This window comes from Falco naumanni, chromosome W, assembly GCF_017639655.2.
Source record: "Falco naumanni isolate bFalNau1 chromosome W, bFalNau1.pat, whole genome shotgun sequence".
Taxonomy (NCBI): Eukaryota; Metazoa; Chordata; class Aves; order Falconiformes; family Falconidae; genus Falco; species Falco naumanni.
The window spans coordinates 20,123,016-20,147,310 of record NC_054079.1 but is presented as its reverse complement, the minus strand read 5'-3'; the positions used below and the strand labels follow the sequence as shown (position 1 = coordinate 20,147,310).

General features: G+C 44.8%; 1 protein-coding gene across 1 annotated transcript; it reads left to right on the top strand.

Annotated features, from left to right (window-relative positions):
- Positions 1-1,824: 1,824 nt before the first annotated feature.
- Positions 1,825-22,767, top strand: LOC121080609 (RNA-binding E3 ubiquitin-protein ligase MEX3C-like). The gene is made up of 2 exons (XM_040578752.1): positions 1,825-2,540; positions 19,654-22,767. Exons 1-2 carry the CDS (start codon positions 1,925-1,927, stop codon positions 20,877-20,879), a joined length of 1,842 nt encoding a protein of 613 aa, XP_040434686.1. The 5' UTR covers positions 1,825-1,924; the 3' UTR covers positions 20,880-22,767.
- The last annotated feature ends 1,528 nt before the right edge of the window (positions 22,768-24,295 follow it).

Genomic DNA, 24,295 nt, shown 5'->3' with positions numbered 1-24,295 from the left:
TTTGTGGAGGCTCATGTCACCCTCTGCTTTGTGTTCCTCCCTGGGCTCTCTCCCTTGGCACACAAAACAGGAGTGAGTAGTTGTTGGGAGAAGGGTTTGCCAGAGTCAAGAAATTACTCAATATGAGTTATGCATCTTGCTCAACTTTATTAGTTTCTAACACTACTTATATAGAACCGATATACATGCATATTCCCAAAGCAAAAATATAATTGGTTATTAGCCTCTAAGTGCGCGCTGTTCTCACACCCCTAATTATCATGACTAAAATAAGCATTCTATCCATGTAGCTAATTGTGTTCCTATGCTTCAGCCTTGCGGTTTGCTACTCCCTATATTCCCATTCCGCTCCCTATCTCTCTTGGCCTTGCACCTGCTTTCCCAGCAGCTGTAGCTTGTTACAGCCATGGCCTGTTAGCACAACAAAGTTACTTGGTCTCAGGATTCAAGAATAGCTCAAGGCTACCTTCTTGTTAACTTCAGCACAATTCTAATTCTAGGCCTATTCTAATTCCAGGCCTGGATTGTGCAGATCTTCAGAGATTCTATGGCCATGCTTCTGCAGCCATTCTTCTACAAGTAGTCTTCATTCCCTGCTCATCATTTTACTTCAGAATCAAGAAGCCCTGTCTCATTCCTGACTCTTCGTGACAGCGTAATCACATTTTCAAACAAGCTTTGTGTTCCTCCCCAGACGCTCTTCCCTGGCACATGAAACAGCAGCGAGTAGTCTTCACTCCCTACTCATCATTTCACTTCAGAGTCATAGAATCATAGGATCATTTAGGTTGGAAAAGAGCTTTCAGATCATTGAGTCCGACCATTAACCCAGCACTGTCAAGGCCACCAGTAACCCATGGCCCTAAGTGCCCCATCTTGGTGTTTTCTGCCCCCCCCCCAAGGGCTGGTGACTGCAGCCCCCCCAGGCAGCCTGTACCAGGCCTTGGCCACCCTTTCCATGACGGGATTTTCCCTCATTCCCAACCTAAACCTCCCCCAGCACAACGTGAGGCCGTTCCCTCTCTCCTGTCGCTTGTTCCTTGGGAGAAGAGCCCGACCCCCCTGGCTCCAGCCCCTGTCAGGGGGTTGTAGGGAGCCAGAAGGTCTCCCCTAAGCCCCCTCCTCTCCAGGCTGACCCCCCCAGCTCCCCCAGATGCTCCCCACAGCACTTGTGCCCCAGCCCCCTGCCCGGCTCTGGACACACTCCAGCCCCTCAGGGTCTGTCTGGGAGCGAGGGGCCCAGAGCCCAGTGTGCCATTCCAGGGACGGCCTTGAACACTGTCAAGAAGTCCCATCTCATTCCTAACTCTTCCTGCCAGCATAATCACATTTGCAAACAAGTTCCTTCATGTTTTGCCTGACAATTTTCACCTGCAACTCATAAGGACACTAAAAGCATGAAAAATCGCAGGGCCCTACCTCGTATCAGAGCCTTCACCTCAGCGGGGAGGCACCCAGCAAAACACGAGGGGAAGGAGGCATCTATCAATGGCTTCTAGATTGATTTTATTTGGTTTGTGATTTTTTTTTTTAATGTGTTTTCGTTCTTGCCCCGTTTCACCAAGGCGGGTGGGTTGAACCCCGCACCCCCGGCTTCCCTCACAGCCCCCAACCAAGCGCAGGCTCCCTGAGGGCCTGAGGCGGGCGGGTAACGGGCTCCACCCGCCACACCCACAGGCCCCGCCCATCCCTCGGTCCCGCCCAGGAACCGGCTCCACCGCCCAATGGCGGGGCGGCGAGCGCGGGGCGGCTGGCACCGCCTCCTGCTCCTCCTTCTCCTCCTGCTCGCCCCCCCCCCCCGCCGCCGCGGGGAGCGCCATGGGACAAAAGGCGTCAGTGCCTAGACTACTCCGGTCTCGTTTGCTGCCTGCTGCGGTGTGGCGGCTTGGCGCCGCTAACCCTGGCCCGTACTGCCTCTCCCGCCATGCCGAGTGGCAGCACCGCTGCGGCCTCCCTCGCTGCCGAACCGCTGCGCCTCCCCTCGCGCTACCCGTCACTGCTGTTGCTCCAGCAGCGCCTGGCCGGGCTCGGTCTCCGCGATCGCGGCCTGCCCACTGCCGGTGGCGGAGAGGGGGGTGCGGCTCGGCGGCAAGCCCGGCGGCGGCGGCCGGGCTTGGTGCCGCTGCCTGATCCTCCCGGAGAGCTGGGGCCTGGCGAGGAGGAGGAGGCGGTGGGCGATGAGGGAGACCTGGAGCTGGAGGAGGAGGAGCTGCTGGCGGGGGAGGAGGACCCGGCCGCGCTGCTGCTCTCCTCACCCTCCCAGCCGCTCCCGCTGCTGCCGGCGCTGGGTTCCGTCCTGCTCTCGCCCTCCTTCGATGCGCCGGAGGCGGCGGAGGCGCTCTGCGGGGCGGAAGATCCTCAGGGCGTGATGGCGGCGATGCTGTCCCACACCTACGGCGGCGACCTGGGCGGCGGCGGCGACGGGGCGGCGGGCCTCAACGGCGAGCAGGCGGCCTTGCTGCGCCGAAAGAGCGTCAACACCACCGAGTGCGTGCCCGTGCCCAGCTCCGAGCATGTGGCCGAGATCGTGGGTCGTCAGGGTGAGTGGGGCCGGGGGGCGCCTGGGCCTGCTGCCTGGCCCCCGGTGTTCGGGGCAGGCCACTGGCCGCAGCACCCCCCGGGGGGGGAGGGGTGGGGTGGCGGCTAGAGGAGCCCCCTCACGTCTGTAGGAGCTTCGTGGCCCTGGGGCCTACATCACCTCCACACCCCAGCTTCCCCAGTGGGGACAGGCTGGCCCTGCTGGAGAAGCCGAGAGCCAATGCTGGCTTCGCTCAGACCTTGGCCTTATGGTTCATTTTGGCTGTAAAACACAGTGTGTAGCGTGGCTGTGGACAGGTAGGTGTTGGCACAGGCTTTGGTCCTCACTGATGCTCGGCTTGTGGTCCTCGGTGGGAAGCCACGTTTCACCCTAGAAACTTTGGACTGTGTTTTACAGAGACTTTGGGGTGAAGGCATCTTAAAGTGCCTGGCAGAGCAGGCTCTGGGCTGACACTCTTCCTACAGCTTCACATGGAGCTCATCGAGGCAAAGTGGGACCTCTGGAGCCAGTAAGATGGAGAAAGGAGCCACATGGAGCCCTCTTCTGGGTGGAAGCCCTTGTCTTTCTGCTGGGGTTGTGGCTTCCTGTTGATCGTTCTTGCTAGACTCCCTGGGTCTCTGTTACGCCGTTAGGATAAGGTCATATCGGTGAGGTCATGTTCGTTGTTGGCCTTTCATGTGGTCTTGTGGGAGTGGTGCTTGGAGGAGTTAGGAAGATGATGTTTCGTGCCAGTTTACTGCCAGGTAAACCTAATTTTAAAAGCACTTTTTGTGTATCAGAAGTGCTGAGCAGTGTCGAGTGTAGGTGTGGAAAAGCAGACAATGAAGTTGCCACTCTTCCCTTTTTTTGTGTGTTACTCTTTATTGGTTTGGGGGTGGTGTGTCTCGTTTACTGATCAGCTCTGATAACAAGCGGTTATGCTGTCTGGTCTCCACATCAATGTGGCTTTTGTTTCCTCTTTTTTTTCCCTGGAGTATGTAAGAAATGGTAAAAATCAGTCTAAACCAATGTGGTACTAAAATGCCCACTGAACGCTGATGTTTAGGCAGACTTTTTCTTTTTTTTTTTTTCTCTTGCTATGTTTATTTTAGGCTTTTAGCAGTCAAGGGTGGGGTTTTTGTTGGGTGTGTCAAAGGAGAACCAAAGGCTGTGCTGCAGAAATTGGCAGGTAGCTTCCTCTGATGCAGACAGGTCCATTCTGTTTAAGCAGAAAATATTTTTTCCAAGAAATAGTGTTTGAATGTCTTGAGACTTTGCCCATGTGTCGTTGGGGATGGCAGGAGGGTGGAAAACAGAACTGAAAACTTATTGCTGCAGCCCTTTAAAAGAAATACAAACTGTTGGGCTTCAAGGACTGGTCGGGCTGCTGTGTTTATTCTCCACCAGATCAGGATTGTTCTCAGTAGTGTATGTTTCAGTACTTTGAGTCCCTTAAAAACAAGCTAATGGAGTTTGCATAAAAAATAGGATCACTGTTCCTGAAGAGTTCATTTGCTGTTTCTGCTTTTATTTCTTATCTGATGTCATACTGTTTAGCTTGTGATAAAATATTTAGCCTCTGTGGGGAGGGATTGTATCAGAAAGAATTAGGGTTACAAAAGGAGAAGGAGTGGAGGGAGAACTAAAAAAATCATTGCCAAATATACTTGCCCAAAAGCTTTGCGTAAGGACCTCCTTCAAAATTCACATTCGAGGGAGACTTACATTTAGAGACTGACTTACATAAGTTGTGTTGGTTCCATTAAATATTTACCAGATTTCTTAGAAATACTAGCCCTTACATCTCCTTTTATGCCCAGAGCTGTGCTGGCTCATGGCATGGGCTAGAGGCTCTTGTGCTCTCATCCACCTGCTTTGTGTGTGTCTGCTCTAGCCCAGCAAAGTGGTGTCAGCTGTGGTGCAGCTTGGTCTGCTTTGAGCAAGGCTGGCTGAAGCTGCATCCTTTGATTGTTCTGCTTTCTAAAAATGAAGGTGCTGCATATTCTCTTCCTAGCATGCACCGTAACCAGCTGGTTGCACTGTCTCTAACAAATTCAGCTGAAGTTTTATGCCAGGCTCCTCTGCTGTAATACTTTAATATGTAATTATGTAAGGGTGATGCAATTGGAATGTTACTTCTGATGGATTTTCATGAAGATTAAGTTTATATTCTTTCTGTTGCTGTCTTCGTGAGGTATAAAAAGAACTTGAAATGTCTGCGGCCCAAAAATATCAGCTCTGAAATACCATGAATGCTGAGTTTGATCTAGGCTTTGATGGAGGCCTCAGTGCTGTGTCTGAAAGCATGTTTGTTGTAAGTCCTAACCCCCTAATTGAAAGAGTAATGATTACCAGAATTCCATAGTATTCTTTATCCAAATTTAATTTTTTTTGCATGGAGGAAGAGAAATTCCAGACACAGTATCAGACTGAAGGAGCCCCCAATTCCTAAGAGAGCTGTAGACAAGCAAAAAACCTTAACAGTGCTTGCATTTAACACTTTTTTCAATTATGTGCAAGCTTTGGAAATAAATATAGCACTTCAGGTGGTGCTCCCACAGCCCCACTCTAGGTTGCTGTGTTGCAGGTTCCCATGTGGGTAGCTGCTCTTGCTGAATCTGTGCTGGTAGCTGTGCACAGATGTGGGATGTTGCAGCTTTGGAAGGTGTGACGTGTCTGAAATGTACTTTGTGGTTGACTGTTTTCTTGTGAAGCTACGTTGGAGGCACCAGTAGTTCAGTGTGTTGCTGCTGGAAGCCTTTGTATCACTGGAAAAGGCTTAAGTAGGATTTTCTTTTAATGACTTGTGGGAATTCTTTCTTTAAAGTTCTGTAGTATTTCTGAAACCTGGTGAGTTTCCTGTGCTTTTTTGTTGTTGGGTGTTTTTTGAATCTTAGATGTTCTCTTTTTTTTTATTCCCCTTGTACCCCCCAAAATGAAGCTGACACACACTGGTTGGGTTAGTGTAATATAATTTTGTAGTCTTTGAAGTGGAAGAATCTCAAAGGTGAACAACAAAGGAGGAGATATTTGTATCCTTTTATTCTTCTAAAGGCATGTGACTGGAAGCCAGGAAAACTAGATTCCATTCATGGCATTGTACAGACTTCCTGTATGAATTTGAACTAGCTGTTGAATCCAACCTTTGGTAAGTTGGCCAGTCATCATGCTGATCAGAAAAGTGATTTCCTTTGCTGTCAGCAACTAAAAAATTCTGCATGCACAAAGTTGCATTGGGTTAAAAAAAGGTTGGAGAAAGTGCTTTTGAGAAGTGGTAGCAAGAAAGCTGCATTGCTGAGGAGGTGACCTTGTTTGACTGAAAAAAGCTGGCATAGGGAGTATACCCAAAATTATATAAGTGTGTATCCAGACTTTAAAAAACTTGAGGCGGTTTAACTTGGAAGATTATATTTTTTTAATCTCTAAAGCATGTGAAGGACTTCTGAAAGTCTGCAGTGGATCACCTGAAAACTGTTTCCCATATATAAAGTTGGTGATGGTGGGTTTCTGTAGTAGTCCTGCCATGGCTTGGTGGGCATTGAGAAGGATTTGACAAGTTTCACTGGAATCTTTAGTGCTCCCCACTACTTTCTTTATGCTAAAAAAAGGACATGTTTAAACACTAAAAGCTCTTGCGAATAATGCACAAAAGAGGAGTGGTGTCTGAAGACATGAACAGAAAACTTGGAGAGATGCTGGAAGGGACAAAAGTCTGTCCTGTAGGGAGATGCTGCATCCCCAAGTGTATTAACTGTCTTCAGATAATGATTGCTGGAATATGTTTGCTAATGTATTCCAGCGTTGTGACTGTCCAAGTAACGAGATTTCCCAAGTGTTTATATCCTTGATAAAGCTGACAATACTGTTCTTTTCTAAGACTTCACTTGAGTTGAAGCTACTTAACTGTAAAGTGTGATGCTTCTTCCTTCAGTACGCATAGTTTGGATGATGGTTGCAGAGCTTGAAACGGGCAGGGCAGTCTCCAAACCCCAGATGAGTAAGAGGAGGAATGATATCATCCTATTTCACTGATTAAATCGATAATGACAAAACTGCTTTGCATGAGACAGCCTTGCAACTAAAATAACATTTTTATGCATATTTAATGATCTTGGGCTCCTTTTTGCTCTTTGCTTTTGAATGTGGGCTCTTGAGCAAAATATTACTTTGCTTAAAATAGTCCTGTAAGTTGAAACAACAAAAATAATTCTTAAGTTGTTGGTAGCTGATAACTATCTGGCAGAGGTGAACAGCCAAATAAAAACAATAGCTATCGCTCTTGGGGAGTGGAAACAGTGCTAAAGCAATCCTGGAGCAAAAACTTGTGTTAGCTGAGTACAGTACATAAATGTCCTATGGTGAGGTAATTATAGTCCTTTCAGAAAGAACTGTATGTCTGGTTTTATGTCTTGGTGGGTTGTGATAATAATGTTACTGAATTACTGACAATACTTATGTAGCTGTGACTGGTTATTAATTCCTGACCTGTAAGAAGTAGTCAGCATAAGCATAGTTAACTAGTCTGAGTTGCATATTATTTTTAAAACTGGATGCTGTAAGACAGGGGTCCTCAAACTATGGCCTGTGGGCCAGATACGGCCCCCCAGGGTCCTAAATCTGGCCCCTGGTATTTACAGACCACCCCCACCCCACCCCACTGGGGGTTGGGGGGGGGAACCAAGCAGCTGCAGATGACCTCCTGCCACTGGCCCCCTGTTTAAAAAGTTTGAGGACCCCTGCCTTAAGATTTCCACTCTCATGAATAAGCTTAGTCTGCATGACTGAAGTAATTGCGTATCTCTGTGTCAGCTGATTGCCACAAAGACCACAGTTTCAGCTGACTTATTTTAAGTGAAAGCTGAAAAGGCAGTTACACTTCACATTACTATTTTTTGCATCTTCTATAACAAGTAGGTTATTAAATGCTGTATTAAATGGCTTGTTCTAAAGACTGAAATAAAACTTGAGGTATTTGTTGAAATCCATTATAAAAGCTGTTTTTTCTAAGAAGTTGGAAGTCTTGTCATTTTTAGAGCCTGGAACTCCAGGAACTGAAACACGTGAACATACTGTGGCCTGGCACAGTCTGCAGTCACTGCTGAAGTTTTGGTGGTTTATTGCTCTGGTACGGTGTGACAAACATCATTTCAGTTCTGCTATTTGTCATTTGTGCTATGCAAAATTCCAAGTTGAGTTGCAAAGTGTCAGGGTGCAGGTTCTCCAGCTGGGATCATAAATCCTCAGTCATAAATGCTGCTCTTGTCTGGCTTGTTGGGTGGGAAGCACACCAAACGGTGCATGCTAGAGATATTTTTTTCTTTGTATAGTCTGCCAGAAATTCTGTAGACCTTAATGTATGAATACCTGCATAAGTAAGACTTTTTTTTTATGAAGCTGAAATTAAAATAATATAAATACTGCAAGGTAAAATGCCAGTTTCTAAACCTCTGGTCCTGTTGTTTTTATTGTAAAATAGCTGTGTTCTGAAAGAGTATGGGTTTTGTAACAAAAGTTTATAACATACGCATACAAAAGAAATCCTGATTTAAAGTGCTTCCGAACTGCACTGGGTTAACCTGTCTGTGGCATGAGAAAACAGTGATGAATGTTTAAGCTGTTAAAGTCAGCAGATGTTGTGTGTTTCCCTGTCTTAGCTCATGTTGCGCTCTCTTCTGGTGCACTGTGGTCTGAATTTCTGGAAGAGAAGCTTTGTTCTAAACGAAGTGTTGGACATCTCAGATCTTAATTTTTTTTCATGCAATACCTTCACCCCACAGAGCCAATTCCTCATTGCAGGCAAAAAAAAACGTAACAGGGATAGGGTTGCAAACTTGCTGTAACAAAAAAAGGCTGCTGAGCACTAGAACGTTATTTTTTTAATTATTATTTAATCAAAAGACAAGACCAAAAAGCTCCAAATCAAGCATTTGTTTCCAATTTCATTACTCTTTAAGAATGTCTTCCTTTTTTTCTCTTTCAGTTTCCTTCACTGGTATGAGTCAGTAGCTCTGTGGCCTGCACAGAGTTCTCTGCTCCTTTGAACAATGACACAGTATCTCTTACTCTTTACCTTCTAGTTCATTTTACAATATACTGTAGGATTTTTATGTGTGAAAAAACAGGTGTCACAGCACTTTTGAATTGAAGATTGGGTGCAGGTGAAGATTTGTGTAGGTTTTTTTAAATCTTCCTTTTATTGGCCATCACAGCATGCTGTGTGGCATGTTGAGTGGTGGTCCCTTTTTAGTAGCCTCCTTGGGCAGGTCAACTTTCCCAATCCTGTTGCTTGCACGAATCTGTTACATTCACTAGATCAGTGTTCCTAATGGAAACAACTGTTTTCCTGTAGTGGCCTGGATGTACTCTCTCTCATGATTGCTTTTCTACTACTGAATCTTTCTAACTATGCTCAGCAGCTGCTGCCATGGGCCTGGTGCTGCAGTAGTGCAAGTAATTAATAATATAAGTTGCTGCCCTCTAGCTCTTTTGCAGCATGTAACTTGTTTACTGAGTTGCAATCTGTCTTGGGAATTGGAATATTCCTCTGCTGGTAAGATTGCTGATTTGATAGATTGTCCCAGCCTGATAGAGAAGGAAACAGTGTGCAGGCTGACTACTTCATTCTGTACAGGATTGATATCTAAATGGATTGATAAATTGATGCATAACTAAGAAATACTCAATAGAGTTCCCTTCTCTGGGAAACAAAATCCCTGGCTCCAGAACCACACAGAAAATGTCCCTGAGAGTTCACAAACTCTCTTGGGAAGCTTTCTCAGCTTCATTGGAGACACTTAAAGCTGACCTCTTCCCACCTGTTAGCTTGGCAGCACTAGGGCCAAACAAAATCCTGCTTCCTGTGGTCTGGCATGGCCAAGTAGTTGACCATGATTCCTTGGCTCTCAGTTGAAGTACTCGAGATCTCCAGGTTGTCCTGCTTCCCGGTACCTAAGTAAGCCCATGTAGCTGCGGTGCCTGGTGTGTTCAGACTTGAAGTGCAGGTCTGGAAAGTACCTAGCCTAAAAACCCTTCTGCAGTTCCAGCTGGATGATAAGTAGGAAAGTAATGTTTCACCTTTACATTTGTACATGTAAAAAATACAAAGCGAAGTGGTCAGTTGCTCCCCAGAAATGGGTAAGTGTGATGGAATTACAATGGGAGCAGTCTCAGTCGCTATAGTGTGAGTAATATTGAAATGTTCCACAGGCAGGCACGGGGGTTTGGTAACTGCAGTGTAACTAAAAGCCTTTGATTGTAGTGGTAAGCTAATGTTGGGGTCAGGAGGTAGGGAAAAATGTCTTTGGCATAAAATGCTCTAATTTTTTTTGAGACCTGTATGTCGTCTTTTCTTTTCTTGGAATAACTTTATCAGAGTGGCTGTCAGTTGAGTTTCTCCTCTACACTAATGTCATGTATGTGCCTACTTTTAGCATTGCTTATTGCGGTGTCATTACAGTTAGAAGTGAAAGATGGTCATTACCAGGGTACAGCACTTCTGAGGTACAGTCGTTCTCTGCAACCGTTAATACAGCCACACTCCAGAGCAGAAAGCCAGAACTTTGTTCCAAAGTTTGGGGTTGTAATGGTATCCGTATCATGTTTTGGACTGTAAATTTGGGAAGAAGCTCTTCTTGGTGGGTTCTCATTACAAAGCATCCTTGCTGTGCTAAATAGGAAGTGTCCTCTAAAAAATGCAACCCGATGAAGAGCAGGAGCACATACTTGTTGCGATGGAGGGAAGACACAGTCACTCAATATGAGTGATCAGCAGACTTCGTTTATTGTCTCTTACAGTCACCTTTTATGCCTTGTTATAATTAGCTCATACATATTACAAAAGTTAAGCTCATTATTGGTTAGTTGCCTAAATACCAAGTCCGCCCCTTGTTTCTCTTCTGTAGTTATCTGTTCCCACCTGCAACATTCTTTTCCCACAGCAATCTTCCTGTTATTGTGTAACAAGAACAGCCAAAGACAGTGTAGTTTTGCTTTACTTCAGATAAGCTGAGAGCGATGTGCATTTTTGTCCAGCCAGCTGGACTATGTCTGAGACCTTTTTCAGCTAGCCAGTTATCCACAATTCCCCCATTTTTATTTTGGGCGACATAGGCCTGGTTGACCATTTTCAATAACAGCATTTTAACACAGGAAAATACACAGCCAACTTATAAAATCTCAGTTCAGAAGTATAATTCCTGAAATACTTGAAAAATAAAGTTAGCTTGAAGCTTTAATTTAGATGCTCTTTCTGTTCCAGTGATATAAAAAGTTTAAAAAATTCAAAGGCAATTTTAAAGTTCTGAACATGGACTAATGCAAGCTCAAAACCCAAAAAGAAACCAAACTGATATTTGCAAATATTCCTAGTCAAACATTTTAGTGGAAAATCCCTGACCATTAACAATTTTCTGTCCAAATAACAACTGCCCTTATGCAACCAACCAGTCCATACATTTTCTGAAGAATACCTCATTGATATCAAAGAATTAACAAAGGGGGGAAATTAGTTCTAAGCTATATATATTCATAAGGGGATTTTTCAATAGTTACATACAGATTTACACACTAAGCCATAATGGCTTGTAGGTGATACACACAAGAAGAGTACGTTGCTTATCTGTCTGAATGTCTATGCTAAATTTGACAACTATGCCACAAGCCAAGCCTACATGGGTGCTGTATGTTATGCATGTTCCTTAACAAACAGAAGTATAATAGGTAAATTCCCAAGATCTAGTCCCCAACCTAATTATATTATTTTGTAGCCAATTAAGGAAAATAACACAAATGTGCATATCTACATGTGCACACACCTTTTAGCTCAGAACCAATCTGTGATAAAAGGCCTTAGCCTTATGGCATCATCAAATCTTAACGAGTACAGTAATTAAAAATGCAGTCTTACTGTAAGTGCGATTTATGCTGACATTCCCTCAAATGCTACACGTGAGTATTTCTCACTCAACTGCCTCAAGTTAAAATAGTAGTATTTGTTAATATGTATTAAAAAATCATTAATTCTCTACAATAGCAGTTGACTTCCATAACACTATGTAAGCAAAAGAGGCTTAAGATGGGTTTTCTGAATACTAACAATTTATTTTAGACTGCCTAAACTCAGGTCTTGAAAGATTTCACTCTGCCAGACATAGAAACACTGTTGCACTCCAGTTGTGATATCCCTTTTCCCAAGTTGTCACATGCACATCTCGCTCAAGCAACTTTAACAATAAAGTTTCTCTCTGCTACATAAAAGCATATTGCACTTGTAGATATAAAAGACAGCACCCTTACTTAGATTATTACCTTATTACCTCATAACTCTTAGTATACCTTGTATCTCTGATTTCATCACTTCAAAAATTCACCAGGAGCAGATAAAACCACAGCATCAGACTAAACTACACCTTAACTGCTAATTCAAATAAAGGCATTCTCTTCAGATATGCCTAATGCTTACAAATAATTTTGGCTGGTTTTGATCAAAAACCTATTATTATAATAATGATCAAAAATAATAATCCCGTTTGCAAAATGCCTTTAAACCAGCCTCCTAGCCCCACCCAATTTCCACGTTCAGAATACAGCATAAATACAGAATAAATTATCTCCATCAAGGCAAAAAGGCTTCTCTTTAAGCACAGAGATGTTTGCTAGTTCAAGGCAGAAACCCATTTCTTGTAGGTGACATCTGAAGCACTTTTTTTTTTTTTTTTTTTTTTGTGGGTTTGTAATCAAGTCCGTATTTTTCCTTGAGAAGCTTAAGCTGTTCCTCTTGTTTCAGGAGTGTTTCCAACTCTGAGTTGTCGAATAGGTCCGTATTTCCCAAACATATCATACATTTCCTCCGCTGTGATTTTATACGGCAGGTTCCGAATATAGAGGATCCGATTGACCTCTGGGTGCAGCCAGATGTTAGCTCGCTTGGCCGCTTGCATCGCCATGGCGCCGACCGGGGGTGGGGGTGGGGTGGGGGTGCCGCCTTGGAGAGAAACCGCGGCCGGGAAGGGCCCTGCCGGGCCGCGCCGCCGCTCGCCGCTGCCGCGGGGTCCCGGATGCCATCCCATACGCTAATAACCCGGGTAATGCCTTGTTACAATCTATGTCCCGAACGCTCCGCTTTTCTAAAAAGCATATGAGCGACTCGTACGTCGCTTGTCTCTCCATACCGTCGTCAGCGCTGTTGCAGCCTTTGCGAGACTTCGGCGACGCGTGGCCGGCGGGACCCTCTGTAGGTGCTCCCGGGCGCGGGGACTGTGCCCTGCCGCCTCCTGCGCTGCTTTCAGGACCGGTACCCGAATCTCCGTCGAACCGTGGCTCGCAGGTTCAGCCCTCTCTAGGGTCCCTGTTCGGGCGCCATTTGTCACGACGGAGGGAAGACACAGTCACTCAACATGAGTGATCAGCAGACTTCGTTTATTGTCTCTTACAGTCACCTTTTATGCCTTGTTATAATTAGCTCATACATATTACAAAAGTTAAGCTCATTATTGGTTAGTTGCCTAAATACCAAGCCCGCCCCTAGTTTCTCTTCTGTAGTTATCTGTTCCCACCTGCAACATTCTTTTCCCACAGCAATCTTCCTGTTATTGTGTAACAAGAACAGCCAAAGACAGTGTATTTTGCTTTACTTCAGATAAGCTGAGACCGATGTGCATTTTTGTCCAGCCAGCTGGACTATGTCTATGTGAACTTTTTCAGCTAGCCAGTTATCCACACATACTAGCGCTTGGGTAGTCTGCAGGAAGAGCTTTTGCCCAAGGATGTTAATCTCGCTACTCTACTTCCGTGTTTCATGCGGACATCTCTGAGGAACTGCATTTCAGGTACCACCAGGGAGGAGGAGATCACTTTGTGAGGTGGTGAACAAAACAGCTGTTCCTTAAAATCTGCCTATGTCTTAGTGCCCATTTAAGCAGTTAGCCTGCTCTCTTCTTCAGGGACTGTCACCTCCTGTTTCCAAACCTGCCAGCAGCCTGCCCCGTGAGCCTGAGCAAATCCCAGCTGCAAGCTGTGCCTGTCTCATGGTGTACTCATATTTGTTAGCTCTCTGGCATGTATCGTGTCTAGTTGTCACACAGGAGCCCTAATCTTATTAATTAACCCAAATAGTGATCAGACTATTATCTGCACTATAGAATGCTAATGGGGAGCAGTTAAAGCTGTTAGTGCTTGGTTTAGTCCTGTCTTCCAGATGGATGCTGTGGTCTGTGGTGAGGTGTCTCTGTTTACCTTCTGCAGCTTGCTGTACGGAAAGCTGCATAAAAATAAATGAAAACTTGCTTTCAAAAAAAGTCTATTTGATAATTGTTATCAAAGTTTAGCCTGTCTCCTAAAATTGTTCAAAAACAAAACTTAAAAGCAATATTTTTACAGCCTTCATTCCTAAAATCAAAAATGAAAAGAATAAATAATAGCTGATAAATAGCTGCCTGAGTTCATAGATTTAGGTTTTTGTACAGACCAGCATCTTTTGCAAGTGATGAAGAAAGTAATTTCTCCGCTTCCTTGAATCAACTAGCTATGTTCAACAGCCAGTTGAAAACCCAGTATTGTTGGGAGCTGAAATTCTCCAGTCTATGAATTAAAACAAGGTGCGAGATGAATTAATTGATGTTAGGCAAAAGGTGAACCAGAGTCAGTCCATTAACTGACCAGACAACAGGTAGTATATGTCATATGACTTTTAATAACCTAGTGGAGTGCCAGAAATGTTCTTGGGTAGCCAGCCTGCTTAAGGAGGCTTAATCATTAAACAACTTGGAATAGGATTTTATTTTCTGTCTAATGCAGCTTCATCTCTGCTTAATAAATGGGGCATATATTGATTACAAACCGGATAGATTATTTTTTTTAGCCATGTGTCATCTGAGAGGGAGCATTCAGTGTTTAAGCAAAAGAATGCAGCTTGTACCACCTGTGGGAACGAAACAGCTCTGCTGAAAAACATGTACAGCAGTTATTCTTAATGAAGTAGATTAATTTTTCTTTGTTTGTTAATCAGGTGGGCAGTGTTATGCTCGGCAGACCTAGCAGCTGTTCACTTTCTAGTACACCCAGTGTTTCAGTCTCTGCAAATCCTTCCTTACCTTAGCTGCAGGAGTTCTCACTTTCCAATTAAAAGCTTGTGGCAACTTAGCAATGAAATAAGGGCTGTGCCGGCTTAACAGGCTCTACTTTTAAAGCTCTGTCTGTACACAACAGTTGCAGGTTCAGTGAAAACAAATCCCTGTGCAGTCCCCTCTCTCCTTGGCTGACCTGGCACTGCTGTGCCATCCCCCTGCGGGGACTTCCCAGACCCTGCCCTTACTTTCTAGGCAAGGAATTAGCCTCGGCTCTACCAGCAGCTTGTGGTTCCAGGTCGATGCCACTAATTATTCTGTCACTGCCTCCTTGCTTGGTGTCAGCATATTGCAAAATCGGTGGTTAGGGTGCTGAAGACCGTATGCAGAGTGGAGGCTGTAATACAGTATTGCCTTTCATCAGATAACAGCAAAGCTACTGAAAAATATATTCCTGTGAGCTAGGGCTTTGTCTTTAGTGCTAATGAGCTGCGGAGGCCTATCTGTGAGATCTCGGCTTTGTCTGCGGTTGCTCTGGGGCCATGTTGGAGGATGTCAGGTTTGGTCAGGGCTGCTCATCAGCCCTGCCTTCTGTGTCAGAGAAGAGTTGGGGCTAATGCAGCTTCACCCTGCTCGCTGCTCTGACAGCCCAGACTGTACCCGTGGCTTCCCACAGGGCTTGTGTGTCTAAGGAGCTACAGTAGGTTCTCTGTTTCAATCCCTTTAGCTAGGTACTCCGCAGGAGCAGGGGAGGAGAACAAACTGGTATCATCATTTGACTGTGGTTCACAGGGGCTGCACACTGAACTTTTACCCACTGTGCCCTCTGGGTTTCTATTTAGGTAAACTTTTTTTTTTTTCCCCCGGATTTTTTTCCTAAAGCCCTATGTAATTGAGGAGGCAAGGTTAAACAGACGTGATGGTAAGAAGGTTTAGGTTCCTGTGCATGCCTGAAGCCCAGTTTCACAGTGTTTGGCAAGAGTTGGAGGAGGGACATGGGTATGAAGTGTGTGTCCCTGCTTTGACAGGCTGCATTTTGCTAATATTGGTACTGAGAAGCATGAAGGACTCTCTTCCTATTGGAAGAGACCATGCAATGAAAGGATCCTCATCTGTTAATCAATCCTTGTCCCATTCCCAGTGTGTGGCATTGGGGTGAATTCAGCAGAAGAAAGAAATGAAGAGGAAGGTTCCATTTCTCCTGGGCAGAGGAGTCAGGCGAATGCTTTTGCTGGTGGTCCATGGCAGCAGGCTGGCTGGAGTGGTGCGAGGCAGGTGTGCACAGTGTTCCCGCTGTGGTAGCTTGGCTCTGCTGGCACCACCAGGGAGTTTCCCTCATGGAGTAAGTGGCCTGGGACTGGGTTTGACTTATCTCGTCCTGTTTGTGGTGATGAAAGGTGAAAGTCTGAGTGAAGGCTGAGCTGGCTGGTGCTGTGATGGGTAAGGACTGCAAGTGCTGTGGCTGCTACATTTCACTCTCACTTCCAGGAGCGGGGGGGGGGGGGGAATAATCTGTCTCCCTGTCGCCTTTTCTTAATAAAGAAGTATTTGATCATTTTAAATCAGCAGTGTGAGGTAAACTGTTCCTTCAGAGATACCTTTAAGTTTCTTGGGGAGTATAATGTTCGTAGTGTGTTTAAAATGTTTGGTCAAATAATCCTCTTGAGGGGAAAAATGGGGAGGAGGCTTGAGAAGAACGATACAAATCAGCCAGCACAGGATGAACACTGCCTGCAGGGCTCAGTACAGGCTCAGCTTCTCCTCGGGTGCCTGGGCAGGCAAGTACTAAATCTTTGCAAGCACTAAATCTTTACCTAAACAAAAGCAAAACTAAAGGGGTTTGCATTAACTATGTCAGTATGTACTTAGGGCTGAATGTGCTGCTTAGGAGTGCTTATGCTGCTGAACCAAGTATGATAACTTGTATTGCATAACTTCCATTATCATACCAAAACTAAAATTACTTTGAAAGGTTTGATTATATTGAGTTCCCAGTCTAGAAGTCCTCTTCTCAGGCTTTTTTTATATGTGTATTTCAGAATCTCAGATACAATGATCTGATGATTTATTACAAAATGTGGGGCGGTATGTTTTGGTTTTTCCCCTTTGTCTTTCTGTGATTACTTAGCTCAGGGGATTGGGAAACTTCTTGATTCATCCTTTGGCCACATGACTTCATAGCTGACCGACCTTGTGTCATTGTGGCTGCAGTGCCTCTGGTTGCTGTGAGTTGTAGGAGAGGGGATGGGATCAACTGTGCTTTGTATCATTGCCTCTGTGTAGTGACTAATGGAGGAGGGTGGGAAGCCAGAGCTGGGTAAAAGCAAATAGAAAGACCATCCTTCAGGGGTGGTAGAATGGGCTACTGACCTTGTGTTTTGACATGACTGGCTGTTGTGGGGTTTTCCAGCACTCCTTGCAGGCAAAACTCAGTGGGTATCAACTGACTCATTAAAATGTTGGGTTTTGTATGTGGTGACTTTCTTCACTTCTTCCTAACTTTTCAGATCAAGTTTGAGGGTTGACCTTGACAGTCTGTGGAGTCTGCTTTCCATTGAAGCCAGCTATCCAATGCTTAAAAGTCTTGTTCTGTCGCTGCAGGGAGTTGAGGCAGCGTTTGGCCCCTGCTTTCTAGGTATGTGACTCATGCCTTAAAAGAAAAGCTCTGCCCACCTTGGTCTGCATCGTTCAGCAGCCTGAGGAAGAAAGGTGAGAAGGCTTTTCTTTGCACCAGAGTGCTTTGGAAATGTGGCTCTGGCAAAGCAATCTCTGGGTGTTGCAACTCACGTGGGGAATGGAGCTGAAGGTGCAGATTTTTTACTTGATCTGGGCTTCTAAAAGATCAGGAAAATCTTGTCTAAAATGTAAACTGTAAGAATTGCTAAGGCGCTTCAGAATCTAGAATAAAGTAGGCTCTGAACTGTGGCATATGAAAAAGAATTATATAGCTGTTAATATGTGTGTCTTGTGCTAGATGCTCCTGGTATTTAAATGCTGCCTCAATAATTTTTAGGAAATAAGGATATATACTTGGGTGGGGTGGAGTAAATGAAAATAATCTGTGTAAATTGGAGAATAATTGATACACATCAGGAGATTGACTTTGGTTTCAGGTCTTCCAGTAAAGAGGGCTTGATGGGTGTGAAAACTTCAGCAGCACCATTTTAGGGATCCTTATGGATTTAAGGTTTGAGCCCACCATCTTTTCTGAGTAACCATGGAGGAATGGGAAGCCGAGCGGGTGAGCAGATGTACTTAAGAGGAAGAAACACAAAGAGGTGGAGAGAGTAAAGGCAAATTGCCAAAGCGAGGTGCTGCTGTCTGTTATGAGCAGGGAAATGGCACTGCTTCAAAGGCTCTCTGCTTTGCTACTTCCATAAGGCATCTCACGCCTGTGTTTTTTCCCCTCTTCTATCTACTAGAGCACTAATGCCCTTCTCAGTAGGCTGTCCTGGGAGGCTGAGGCTCATGGGTTTGTCCTCCCCTGCAGATACTTGCTGCTCTTGCTGAACTACTTGTGGGGCTCCTGGGTCTGCATCCCCCTCTTTGTGCAGACCTGCCTGTGCCTCACTCCTGCCCTTGTGGGAGCCCTCCCATGCTCCTCCGTGTGCTTTCTGGTGGTGGTAGGGCCTCTGAGAGCCCTCCTGACGAGCTGTGGAAGATAATGAACTTCCTCTCCAGCTGTGTCCTGGAAACAAAGGGCTGTTGTGTTCAGCTTTTTTCCTTGCTGTGTGCAGGGGCCCTGCAACAAGCAGCCCTTCCTTCCCTCTATTCCAGCTTGCATCTGTGTATTTGCTTTTTTTTTATTACTAGATAGTCCTGAATAAAGTGCATTTTTGGCCTTTGAACTGTAAAATTATCACTAGTGGTACTTGGCTGCAAGGGACTGACACAATGCTATTTTGAGAGATTATTTTGTGGACCCAGACATGAGGTACTTCAAGTAAATGAGGAAAATGGGAACAAATTTCACTCTGCAAGTGAAATGATGCTTAAAAACACTTGATCTGCAAATGTTGCTTATAGTCATTTCAAGATGAGGTTTGCTATAAAATGACATTTAGGGTGATGTGCTTTTGAATTGGTTTTAATATAGGTGAAATTCAGTTAAGACTGAGTCCAGTAGGCTCTCTTGCAGGTCATGGACCTGCTTGTGTGTCTTAATTTCGTGCTGCCTGCTGTTCTGGTCCTGTGATGGGTAGAAGGTGCTCCTGTATGCACCACACCAAAACACCTTAAGCATCTAAGGAAAGAGCCTGCCACCGCTGTGTCCTGGCAAACTTTATAATTCAGTCTCCAAAAACCAAAGACAAATGTTCCGCTAAGTTTTGTGCTTTTTTCAGACTGTGTTTACCCAGGTAATGAGAGAAATTCCACGTAGGCACGTAATATCACATAGCAAGCCTTATTTGCATGCAACAAACTGCTTGAACTCCTACTTGACAGTTCAAGGAGTAGCTCCTTCATTCCACAGGGAAGAGTAAGGTTTAAATAACATTTATTGCTAACAGGAAGCAAATGAAGAGTTCTCGGTAAATCAATTTTATCTATATCCTACAGAGGTTGAGATACCCTTCTCTCGCTTGTAAATGTTTTATTTTAGGTCACGCTTGTCAATGAAAGGTTAGCATATCAGTAGACTTATGTGCACATATGAGTGAGCCTTGACTCTTTTTGCAGGATCTTAAAAATAACTGAAGGATACCCCAATGATGGAAAAAAATTTAAACCCACCAATGTTTACGAGATAATCACGAGTGTGGCTGTTGGAGAGAAAAAGCCATCCACATTTATTCACCATGTAATAGTAATTGAGGAAATTACAGGCTAAAGCAGCCCAAGAAATGTTGCTAAAACAGTTTGTGGCTCCCGAGTGTCAAGAGGTCTGTTTGGAAAATAATAGGTAGAAGTTGTTACCACTTTCTGTAATGTGGCTTGCAGAGATAAAAACAGCTGCTTCTGGTTTCACCTTATGGTTTCTTGAAGCTCTCAAACAACTTAAAATGGAAAGCCACAAGAAAGTAGTCTAAACTTAGATATCTTACTAAACTTGCATGTATTTCCTTTAAACAGGTTGCAAAATAAAAGCACTAAGGGCCAAGACAAATACTTACATTAAGACCCCCGTTCGTGGAGAAGAGCCCATCTTTGTCGTCACTGGACGAAAAGAGGACGTAGCCATGGCCAAAAGGGAAATTCTGTCAGCTGCTGAACACTTCTCCATGATCAGAGCATCACGCAACAAGAACGGCCCTGCCCTTGGAGGTTTGCCATGTACCCCCAACCTGCCAGGTCAGACGACAGTCCAAGTCAGGGTGCCTTACTGTGTAGTTGGGCTAGTGGTTGGACCAAAAGGAGCTACAATCAAAAGAATTCAGCAGCAGACCCATACCTACATAGTCACTCCCAGCAGAGACAAGGAGCCTGTCTTCGAAGTCACGGGAATGCCTGAAAACGTTGACCGTGCACGTGAGGAGATAGAGATGCATATAGCCATGCGTACTGGGAACTACATTGAGCTGAACGAAGAGAATGATTTCCATTACAATGGTACTGACGTGAGCTTCGAAGGTGGCACTCTTGGGTCTGTGTGGCTTGCTTCTAATCCTGTCCCTCCTAGATGCACCAGAATGATTTCTAATTATAGAAATGACAGCTCCAGCTCCTTGGGAAGTGGCTCCACAGATTCCTATTTTGGAAGCAATAGATTGGCTGACTTCGGCCCCACGAGTCCGTTCAGCACGGGCAACTTCTGGTTTGGAGAAGCACTGCCTTCGGTGGGCACGGAAGACCTTGCGGTCGACTCTCCTGCATATGACTCCTTACCGATGCCTTCCCAAACCTTTTGGACTCCTTTTGAACCTGTAAACCCTCTTTCCGGCTTTGGTAGCGACCCTGCTAGTAATGCCAAGCCTCAGCATCGAGGGAGCCAGCCATCTACTCCTTGCCTGTCACCCACATTTCCGGAAAGTCTCGATCACCCGCTGGCTAGTAGAGTGAGGAGCGACCCGCCTAGCACCGGCCACCAAGCTGGCCTTCCCATATACATCCCTGCTTTTTCCAATGGTACCAACAGCTATTCCTCTTCCAACGGTGGCTCCACGTCCAGCTCGCCCCCCGAGTCGAGACGGAAGCATGACTGCGTGATCTGCTTTGAGAGTGAAGTCATTGCAGCCCTGGTCCCCTGCGGCCACAATCTCTTCTGCATGGAGTGTGCCAACAAAATCTGTGAAAAGGAAACTCCATCATGTCCTGTTTGCCAGACAGCTGTTACTCAAGCAATCCAAATTCACTCTTAAATATATACAGATATTATTATATATGGACTTCTTAAAAACTCTTAAAGACATGGGTGTAATGGTACCCTCTAGTAAACTTCCTAATGAATTCTGACTGTTGGGCTTTCTTGGGATTAGGCTGAAGTTGTTCATAAATTTCTACTTTCTCAAAAGGCTGCTACGGTAACACTAAACCTAGGTGGTCTCTGTCTGGTCAGTTTAAGCAGATGGCATGTTTAGCAGAGATACATCTGGTGTGATGGTCTGGCACAGGGAGGGGAAGTTTTCATCAATTACACAACTGAAAAAACCAAAATTTACAGGCTTTCTAAAGGATCTCTGTTAAGCGTTTGACTTGTGTGCTGGCAGCAATGAACCTTGTCCCCTGAACACAGAAGTACTTGTCTGCCATGGAGGGTTTGTGGCATTATCAATATATCAAACAACAATTCCAATGCTGCCTTCTTTACACTGCCAGTTTTGAAAAACAGGTTTGGGGAAATATTTTTTTTTTTTGCTTCATGCAACAACTTATGCCTAATTCTTCAGCATTGCAAATACTTTTTTTTTAAAAAGCATAGTTTGATTCATTATTGAAATGGATGATGTTATTGGCAGGCTTAGATAATGAGGGCAGTGAGGCAGGGGAGAGAAGCGGCCTGATGCGCCTCCATTTCACCTGATGAGTTAAGGGCAGTATGTTCAGAGGATCAGGAACATCTTGGTGTTTGAATTCCTACCCACTGCTTTTCTTAGTGTAATGTGGAAAAGTCTGGCTGGCTTCATCCCATTTCAGTAAGGGCTTTGGGATGCACATACTTTGACTTACATTGAGGATGCTGACATTCCGTTCATTAGTCTGATCAAGCTGTTCTTAAATTACATTTTTAAAGAGTATCTAGTTCAAAATGTGAAGCATTTATGTTCAATCCATATTTGTCTTGCACATATATAAATATATATTTTTAGTAAGGAAAAGGAAAAAGGGGGGAGTTGCGTATGTGCCCTTGTATTATTCATGACAGCAGCTGTGACAGTGGCCCTGCAATCAGTTTACTTCATTTCAAAACTGTCTTTCCAATCACAAGGAGGAAAAAAAAAAAAAAAAGTCTTCTGAATGTGCTTCTTACATTTCAACCTGTGGATGTTCCTAGCTTTTTCATCCTCAGTGTGTTCCCAAATCTGTGCTGGCATATATTAAAACAACAAAAACAAAAAAAGACAAAGTGGAGTTCTGGTGGATTTTTCTATTTTATTTTTTTGAAGCATTATTTTCCCAAGACAAGACAAAGCTTTTTTCTCAGTATAACAAAAAAGAAATTATATGTGTATTGAACTAGTAAATATACAGAAAATTTTATTTTTTATTTCCACTTGAAGAGTTACATTTTGTATAAAAGTTTACAAATAATGGTTTTTATTTTATGATTTTCAGTATAAGTTGCCTTGATAGCATATTATGTACTGCATAACTTTAATGCTATAATTGCTTGATAGAATAGTTACATGTCAGTATTGAAACCTAATCTCTAGCCATAATCTTATAGATGCAAACAAATGTTCACCAAGCATGTATTTTGTATTTTATTGCATTGTACACTGCAACTAATAAGCCAAGGAATTGACAGATACTAGGTGCATATACCATTTCTATAAACTACAAACTAAGAATGATAAACTATCACTATAGTTTAGTATTTGCTAATTTTTCTACACTTTTTGTTATGTATATGTAGGGAAGTCATAGGGATTATAAATTCAATTTGAGTAATGTTTAAAAACCATATATTTTATGATAAAGGGCCTTTAACTTATGATGGCCAAAGCACTGATATATTTGCTGTAAAGAGAATTATAAGAGTTTTATTTTTCTGGTATTAAAAGTTACTTAAAGACTTGTTTCCATTAACTTGAATGTTCTGCTGTCTTCATAGTTGTCACTTGGAGCAGCCCATGGGGGCTGTGGCTGGTTGATTCTCCCCCCCCCCCCCGGGGGGGTTCCGTGTGCTTAATACACCATGGGCCCAGCTTTGGTGTGGCTGGGTGACTTCATGTGCAAATAATCTGGCTTTATATGCTGCCTTTAAAAAGCAATTTGTGGTCTTCCAGCTGTAATGCTCAGGAGCTTGCATTTCAGGGGGCTTTCAGTGCAGCTGTGAGGTAAACTTCCCCATGCTGGTATTGGTGAGCATCAGCCAGCAGCAGAAATCATGGGATGGTTTGGATGGGAAGGGACCTTCAAAAGCCACCTGGTCCAGCCCCCTGCCATGGGCAGGGACATGTTCAGCTGGATCAGGTTGCTCAGAGCCCCATCCAGCCTGGCCTTGGATGTTGCCAGGGATGGAGCATCAGGCACCTCTCTGGGCCACCTGTGCCAGTGCCTCACCATCCTCAGCATAAATCATTTCTTCCCTCCATTTAGTCTGAATCTCCCCTCTGAGTTTAAAACCATCCCCCTTGTCCTGTCGCTACAGGCTCTGCTAAAAAGTCTGTCCCCATCTTTCTCCTAAGCCCCCTCTAAGTGCTGAAAGGCTGCAGTAAGGTCTCCTCAGAGCCTTCTCTTCTCCAGGCTGGACAATCCGGCTCTCCCAGCCTGTCCTCCCAGCAGAGGTGCCTCAGCCCCAACCATCCCTGTGGCTTCCCCTGGACCTGCTCCAATGGGGTGTTGCAGAAATACCTCCTGATGTCAAATTGTGTGGGTCTCCTGTTGGGTTTCCTCCCAGTCCAATAGCAGTTTGCACCTTGTGCAGAGTGCTTTCATGTTTCTTTTGAAAGTCCTTGCATCCCCTCCTTGCCGTGAGCTGCCTTCTCTTCCCTCTCCTCCTCCTTTGACTCTGGTTTTGCGGGTGGAAGGAGCCCAGCTGCAGGCTCCTTGGTCTGGGTGTTGTGCTGGCTGTTGCTGTTGTGTGTTGGGTACTTGAGCAATGTCCATCCAGATATATCCCTGCTCCCTGTTGAAGCATCCCAGGCAGTGCTGGGTTAACTCAATGACCTTAAAGGGCTTTTCCAACCAAAATGATTCTTTGATTTCTCACCAGTGGGGGCCTGTGGGAGGGAGCCCTTTCCCTCTGGGAAGGTTTGCAGTGAAGCAGAGCACCTGGATGGCAGATGGACTCTTCCCTGGCATGGAGGTGAGTGACAGCAGGCAATAGGAAAAGGCATATGAAGGCCGTTTGGCTTCAAAGGTGTGTATTTATAAATCCTGCTTGCAATACTGCTTGAGGCTGTTCCCTGCAGCCTGGGGGTGCTGAAGGGGAGCCTTGCTGGGGCACAGTGGGTAGATACGATGGGGTGCTGCTAGGTTTATTACCAGAACCTGCTTCTGATTATTCTTTGCAGGCTGGGGAGCGGGAGAATAATCCTTGCTTCTTCCTGGCAGCACAGGGCCACGGGTTAGTGGTGGGCTTGGCAGCTCTGGGTTAACGGTTGAACTTGAT